The following is an 8,525-nucleotide window of genomic DNA, read 5'->3' as shown; positions in this document are numbered from 1 at the left end:
GAAATAGTGGTTAGTTGTATAGAAATGGCACTACGTGCCTTTTGTTTTGTTTTTTTACTAAGTTTTAAGGCAAGTACGAAAACATAAAAAAAAGAATCCTGTGTAGACTCATTGCAACTTTTGCGTCAATGCTCGGTATATAAGCGCTGCCGTAGCACCCAGAAATCCTACTTCTGCACATAGTGGGTGAACAGACTCCGGGCAGAAGACCGCAGCCATGAAGGCCTTCATTACCGTCGCGCTCCTCTCCGCCGGTGAGTTCGCACGACTTCGTTGCATGCGCTTTGAAGAAAATCACTAATCCGCTTCAGCCGCCCTTTGAGGAGTGCAAGGTTTACGAGTGCGAGATAGACTAGTATGTGCTTTTTCTTCGACATACCTGTGCAAAAAAAAGCTCAAGTTTTGGGCAACCGCAATTTCTGAGGAAAGTATTCTTTGTACCTCACCATTAGGAATGTAGAAAAGGAAGAATTCATTTCTAGGAGGTCCATGCTAGCATTTTTCCGCATACATGTACACACACACACACACACACGTATATATATATATATGCGGCTGGGAGACCAAGAATGATATAGTCATACCGGGGTGAGAATACAGTGTCAAAATCTGTTATTTTTTTCTTTAAGTCTTACCCTACTTTTTTCAGCGAGCTTTTACCCTAAACCAACCTGTTTATTTTTTCCAGACTAGATATTTCGAAGAATACCTTACGTTGTTCCCCTTTCCAATGTGATTGTATATAAATGAACTGCATTGCTATAGGGCGCCTTCGGCAGTAATCAGCTGTAGGTTGCTACGCAATTGTTCGCATTAAAGTTCATCATCGGTCTATAATTTGTGTAGTGGAAACTTGTGCAAAGACAGCGGCATTGATGGGCAGCCACCATGAAGTCTAAGACGGCCCCTCACCAGGCCACACAGGAAATTTTGGGTATACGCTGGAAGTTGCTACGTGCCCACTGGGAGCGTTCTACCGCAGCAATTTCTCAAATTGGTTCATTATTAGCCGAAATAGAAATATTTCAAGTGCCGCAAACCCAATATTTCATTAGGCGAGCATCACCGCCAACGCACACTGTCTCCACTTGCCCCCGTCTACGCTCCGCAACCTGATCACCGTGTACACATAAGTTTTGCTTGACGTCTTAACAACTTCTTTGTTCTTTACGTTCTGCGTGCGAGGAGCAGAGCACGCAGAGGTATGAGTGATTGTCCTTCCAACGCAGAAGTTCAGTGTGTGCTGGACACCAGCTGTGGTCGATTTATTTTGTTTCAGCCGCTTTCATCCCAAACTGAAAGGTACTTCACAGCTGGAAGCACCATACCCTGATGAGGTTTTCAGGGAGCCGTGCAAGTTTGGGTGAACTGCTATTGTCTTTTTTTTTCATATTACCAAAAGGCCTGTTGGGACATTACGTAGAGAGAAGGCGGGGGATAATAAGATAACAATGATGTGTCAAAAAGGCAGTACAAGCTGACCATCAAACTTGGGTACACACTGGTTGGTGATAAGATGCAGTACAATGATCTCGCAAGAGGCGATACAAGCTTCATCCCACTGCTGCCAACAGCATGGGAAAAAATTTTATTGGCCAAACTCTCGTGCACAACTAGTAATAACATAATGCAAGACTGCATACTGCAACTGACTACTTCATAAAATAAATTACTATAAAGTAGTGCTAGCAGGTACATCAAAAATTGTAATTTGCAAAGTCGGAATAACGTATCCCTCATATAAGGCCGATGAGATAAGAACTAGTAGCATCCGCGAAAAATGATAAGAAAACAAATCAATAAACGAACATTTAAGATAGGTAGAATAATTTAAAGCGCGTATGTAGGCAGGCAAATTATTCCGCTCTTTAAAGGTTACGACTGAAGGCGAGTTCCCATATTTCTTTTTATGAGCATATATCGGATAAATTTTAAAGACTTTACTTGGGCGAAAAGAAACATACTGTGCCCGACTACTACAAATAGAGTCGAATCTTTAATTACTGTATTAAAGATGATAAAAGAAGGACATATTGGCAATCTTTCTGTCGTTTTAAGCTCCGAAAGAAATCGGGACTTCTTCACATCATTTAGCTATAATAACAACAGTACGATGGTAAAGTTAATCTAACTGCCTTATTCTGTATGAACTCGATTTCAATTGATTAGGTTAACTGTATGCGGATGCCACATGGCAGATTCGCATTCCAGTTTTATTCTTATCAATAAAGTTGGCTTGCGCTCACACTGGCCAAGAATAAACGACTTTTAACAAATGCAAGCTTCTTCACAACTTCGTTTGTGGTGCGTTATTTTATGCGTGTCCCCAGGAAAGCCTGTAAAAAGAAAAAAAATAAGCCTTGGTTTCACACCATTGTTTGACGTATATTCATTTAAGGGGCCTTGAGAAATAGATGAAGACAGCATTATTCTTGTTTACCTATCTTGTCATCTGCAATACCTGGCCCCATTCTACGAGTTTAAATAAGTAGTTTTGCAAAACATTTACATATTGTGGTAAGTTGAGGCTACACTTTTATCATTAAACCATTTATTGGACATTACATTTATTCCAACCAATACAATTTGCGATGTGGCTCACCGATGTCGAAACACATGTTGCTAACAATTCGTCCTTGCTATGTGGTCGTTGCGGTAGCTATACCATGCCCGATGATCCACTTACCATCGATGTTTGCTAAATCCTGTTTAGAAAGCGTTAAAAGGTGATTCAACCTCCATTGTGTTCGATGAGAGACAATGTCTTCCTGAGCGAGTTGGAGGTCAGAATAGGGATGAGTCACTGGGCCCGGCGCTCTGTCAGGTCACCCCTTGCGTGATGGCAGCAGAAGTAGCCTCGGATGGCTGAATTTTTTTTACTCTACTATATTCGGGATCGGCCTACATTTTTACACTGCATATAAGAACGGGAACGACTGTACACCCTTCTACCGGATTTATACCGCACCATCTCAGGGACGACCCTAGGAAAGTGGCTAGAAGCACGTATACCCGATACAAAAATGTAGGGATATCTCGCCCATAAAGAGATATTGTCTCCAGAATCAAAGATTTGTGCTCACCAAGTGAAAGAATCGTTAAAGGTGTCATACAAAAGGTTTCGATGGAAGCCACAAAAATTTAATATATTCCGCTCATATTTACTTCGGAACACAGGGCACCAGTCTTGTCAACAAAGAATTAAAGAAATCAAGCTCCCCTGGGCTATTGCCCAGATGAAACTGGCAGGCATCATTTCATATAAACGATGCCAGCCGTAGGTTAAAAAGAAAACAGAAAATCGCAAGAGTCGACCATCAGATTTCTGAGTGCTGGCCGAGAGCGCTAGCTGTTAGGTGGTGAAAAACACTTCATTGAAGGTTTTGAAGTGTCGGTACAGAAGACTACTTGCTTAAAGGCACCGAAGACGCTGCGCCATGCCCCTTATATATAACTCCCGCACTACTTACTAGGTCCTTGCCTCATAAAGCAATGGCGGCAGTATCTCGTCCAACGTCACAGTTGTTGGAAACAAGCACATGTTTACAAAATAAAATCAAGGAACCAATCGACTCTATTTTCACGAGATATCAGTAAAGGTACTTTCTGTAAAATAAAGACAAATGAAAAGCTAGAAAGAAGAGGGCAAGAAACTCTGAAATATGAGGTGCTTTAACAGCCCATGTCACTCGAGCACAAAGTGAGCTCAAAGAAAAACAAATCGAAAACCAATAGAACTATAAGCGGCTACTAGCAATTTTGCAAGTTTCTTTCTTTTGTTTATTTTCGAAGCTCTCACTGACAGTGATGTGGCTGCTGCTTTGATAGCTTAGGATGTATTTTTATTGACCTTCATTTGAAAAATGCCACCATTCACCCAACGCTGTACAGCGTTCGCTGTCCTTGGTGTGGAGGCCGGCCAACTCTCGCCCACATTACGTGGGACTGCCAGAACAGGCCACCCAAAATTAATACACCAAAAATAGCCGGTAAACTTTCCGGAAGGGAGCAGTGGGAGACTTGGCTTGCCAGCGAGGATCGGGAGATGCAACTAGCGCTCCTCGACCAAGCACGGCGGACCGCTCAAGCCAGTGGGGCCCTGGACTAGGGGCTGCACCCACTCGCTTTCTGCATTTTTTTTCCTTTTAAATAAAAGTTTTGATATATATATTGACAACTTCAGTTATCTATTTTAAAATGTTCTTTAAATCGCTTGCGTTTGGGTCAGCTGCCCTTACTGGGAAAGAAGCATTACAGGGCACATGCAAAAGTGTGTCTAGCTATCACCAGAAGCAAGGACATAGCTTTCCGTGCGTCGCAGTTTGAACGAAGTCACAGGGAATTTTTCTTCAACAAGTTTTTCATGCCTTACAGTACTTATAAGTATACCTTGTCAGTGAAATCATTTACTGCAGCAACTTCGAGCATTACCTTCATTAGTAATTCATTCATTGTGTTTAATACGAGTTTATATTGGGCTTACAAAACAACAGTGGGGATACGAGGTACGCCGTGGTGGAGAGCTCCAGATTGATTCTGACCTCCCAGGGTACTTGTAGGTGCATCTAACTCTTCGTACATGATCGGTATTACATGGCGGCCCCATTTAAATATGGCCCACGACCTCATGTTCAGCAACAAAACGTGAAAGCCATTGCGCCACCACAGCGGATTCATTTTATCAATTTGTTGTCTGTATTCGAACTTCAATCTGCACATCGGTGAACGAGTGGGTTTAATTAGTTGCAATGCTTCCCATGCAGCCTGTCTTATCAATCTCAGTTTCTCGTTTGTCTTTATTGAGTGTATATTTACCATATTTTGATGCCATTTCTCAACCGCACTTGCCCTCCTCTGCAATTCAGAAATATCCTCAGATCAATGTAACGGAAATGTTGTGAAACGATGTTTGCGGGAACTTAAGCAAATTTTAAAAATCATGCAGGGTGTGTACCTATAATTTCGCATTTGGAATCTGAGTGACGATTCCTCGTCGCCGTCTCCAAGTGGGCGATTTCTGCATACAAACATACATGTTGCGGCGAAAAATACATTACTGCATTGATTCAGAATGAGAATCAGAATCGGTTTTTACTGAGATCATTAGAAAGATTACAAGTTGTTAATATTCAGAAGGAGGTCCCGAAGTCAAAGACTGCCATGGGACCTCCTTTACAAAAAAACGTAATTAAACAAAAGTACAGCAGTTTCAACAAATTGTTAACTTAGAAAAAATACAGGTTTTAGTATGAATAGCGTGATCGCAGAATTACATATGCATAAATGTCATGAAAAAAAGCGCGGTAACATAATCTCGTTGAAAACTGATAAAGTAACAGCGTAGATGACGTGACGAACACAGTATAATTCGCTAACTCGAATGTATACGTGAGGCAGAAGCAGAAACCTAACGGTATGGCAGTGGAAATGAAATGAAGGCACCCTGAAAGAATGGTTGTGAGTATGGACTAGGCATCAGTCCATACTCGCAACCATTTAAGGAAGGGACAAAATATTTTCGTGCCGTCCTTAAAATGTCAGTTCTAATATCACCACAGTAGTGCAATATTACAATAATAAAAATATTTATTTTATGTAAATCTCTCACTTCATAAGTTTTAAGGCATTAGTTACTCTCACTTTTCGGAGTTCACGCACGCAAGTGGTGAAATTTCGAGGCAACCATGGCATGCAATTGTGCAAGACCCGTCGGAGATAGTACATAGTAAAACAGACGGCTTCGATATCATAACGCAAAACTAGAGAACCTATTCTGCCCTTAAACATTTATGAGTTAGTGCCGGAGATAGGATACCTTTAACCTACTGACGCTAAAAGCTATGGTGAAAAGCACCCGTCGTGGTTGCTTAATGGCTTTGGCGTCGCGCTGCAACGCACGAGGAGGTCGCGGGATCAAATCCCGGCCGCGGCGGCCTCATTTCTATCGGGGAGAAATGCAAAAAAATCCCGTATACCGTGCACTGCTTGAACGTTAAAAAACCCCAGGTGGTCTAAATAATTCCGGAGTCCCCCAGTACGGTGTGCCCCATAATCAGATCGTGGTTTTGGTAAGCCCCAGAATTTAATTTTTTTTACGGTGAAAAACCTAATACCTATGTCTCACTACAAGAAAAACAAGTTTTTAGTGGTCTACCATGGTTTATTACTCATGCGTTGATGTAAGAGTGTGATCTCTAAACTGTTCGTGCTTATTATATCTCTCCCTCCCCCCTCCCCACCTTTTTTTTGTTTCAAATCAATTTCAGCGTCGCTGGCATATGCTAGTCCTCGCCCCGCAGCAACAAAGGTAGATGTACCTAGCGCATCTCTAGGCGGCAGTGTGTCCCTAGGAAGCCTCGGCAGTGGCCTTAGTGGCAGCGGTGGCCTTGTCGGCAGCGGTTCCCGACCACGACCCAGCAGCGGTGGCTTTGGCTTAGCGGCCGGTGGTCTTGGTGGAAGTTTCGGAAGCGGCGTCAGCGGAGCTGGCAGTATTGTGGGAAGCCACCCTGGTTTCGGCTTTGGAAACAGTGCCGGCAGTGGGCTCGGTAGCGGTTCCACTGCTGGGTTCGGTACTAGCAGCAGCCTTTCGTTCGGCAACAGCGGACCTTTTGGCGCTGGCTTTGGACGGCCCTCTGGAGCTGGATCATTAGGAGCTGGGCCTGCGGCTCCAAGTGGCTTTGGTGTTAGCTTCAGTCCAAGTCTCGGGGCAGGTACACATGGATTCGGAGCAGGTTCAAGTGCCTCCGGCGCGTTCGGACCCTCCCGCCCTGGTGTATTCGGACCTCATGGAGCTGGCGTCGGAGGAGCGTATGGACCAGTAGGCTTTGGTGGTTTTCCAAGCGGAGGCGTTTCCGGAGGCTTCAATGTACCTTACGGTTTCGATGACTACGGAGATTTCTATGGCGGACAATACTACGGTTCTCCATATGGCTTCCCTGGAGCCGCTGGTGGTGGCTATGGCTATTACGGCCCGTATAGCTATGGTTATGCTGCCCCTGGGGGTTCTTTTGGCGTCTACCCTGTTGGCGCTGGCAACGTCCGCAGTGCCTCTGGATTGAGCAGCGGCTCCCAAGTATCCCTTACACGCACTGCAAGAAGCGCACGCAGTGCTTCAGGACCTTCTGGGTAAGAAACTTCACCTTCAACTTCATTATAGTTGCCTACTAGTCAAAATAAAAATTGAGCAGAGTAATGATAGTTAAACAAGCTGCTCTTGGTTGAACAGCTTCTCTCTTGTAAGCGAGAACTTTCTCGGTTACCACCTGCATTCAGAGCTCTGCGAGAGATATTGCTGCATGTATTGTGGACTCCAAACACTGTAACATCTGTAAAGTTGTGGAAAACGTGGGCAAGACGGGAGATGGAAATTTGCACACCATCTATAAAGTTAGTAATTTTCGTATTTCGATAGGCAAGCGGTGCTCTTTACCATAAAGCACGGCAACACTCAGCAGGCTTAGACGATTCCGATAATTTGTCATTTCTATAAATAAATAAAATTTAGGGGTTTTCCGTGCCAAAACCATAACCTGATTATCAGGCACGTTATAGTGGGGAGCTCGGGACAAATATGCACCACCTGGGCTTCCTTAACGTGCATACAGTGAACGCTGCACGATATTTCTCCGCATTTGGTCCGTTTCTAGATGCGAACGCCGCTTCCTACATTGAAGCCGCGACCTCGTGCTTCAAAGCATAATGCTATAAACATTAAGCAACTGGGACAAGCTTTTCGCTGTCTGAAGGAACTATTGACATTATTAAAGCTTGCAGGGTCAATATGCACATTATCTCAGCGCAAAACGTCGTATTATACATGCTATATTACGACACCTGACGCCGCAGTTGGCTTATGCACATTTTTTCTCGGGAAGACGTCAAATTTTGGACTCACATAAGCCCGTCTTAGACCCAATTTTAACTAAAAAATGTTCAAAAATCCATGTACACGTCTATCCAACCCACGGAATAAGAATGGGAAGGATTGTTTCATTGAAAAAAAATCCGGCAATAAAGCTTCTCATTTTAGACACATCTCTCACAAGCACCTGTTGCAAAATGCTGGAACATATATCTAGTAACAGTGTCAGTTTATTCCCTTCCAACTCACTTTACGTCCGCGCAAAGATTCTCGCATAAATACTTCTGTGATACGATACTCAGACCACTTACGAGTAGCCTGCATCGCCTTCTAGACATAAGGTCTATTGCTCACTGTATTTCCTTGAACTCTACTTTAAAGCACCTAAAGCAAAGTGTGCCACACGCTTCAAATATGTGCACTAGGTCGACTTAATATTGAGTCTAACGTCTTAAAATTATCCCGTCTTTTTCGAGTAATCGCTCACAATTTGTTACTGCTAACGATCATAACTCCCTACTCAGATGCATTCAGGCATGCCGCAGAGCTCTGTGCTACGTCCCCTCTTATTTTTCACATGCATTAAGACTTTACTTTACTAATGTGTCATAACGTTTACTTATTCACTGATGACTGCCCATTTTCCGGAAAAATAAACCATAAT

General features: G+C 43.4%; 1 protein-coding gene across 1 annotated transcript in view; it reads left to right on the top strand.

The window, feature by feature from the left end:
* Window positions 1-202: 202 nt before the first annotated feature.
* Window positions 203-8,525, top strand: part of LOC142584346 (uncharacterized) — a 12,997-nt gene continuing 4,674 nt past the window's right edge. The window contains exons 1-2 of the mRNA XM_075694502.1: window positions 203-254; window positions 6,267-7,125. Of these exons, the coding sequence (XP_075550617.1) occupies window positions 218-254; window positions 6,267-7,125 (896 nt within the window). The 5' untranslated portion in view covers window positions 203-217. The remainder of the gene's footprint in view (window positions 255-6,266; window positions 7,126-8,525) is intronic.

This window comes from Dermacentor variabilis, chromosome 6 (assembly GCF_050947875.1).
Source record: "Dermacentor variabilis isolate Ectoservices chromosome 6, ASM5094787v1, whole genome shotgun sequence".
Classification (NCBI taxonomy): domain Eukaryota; kingdom Metazoa; phylum Arthropoda; class Arachnida; order Ixodida; family Ixodidae; genus Dermacentor; species Dermacentor variabilis.
Note: the sequence above shows the minus strand (reverse complement) of the source record. Positions and strands in the feature narration are given on the sequence as shown.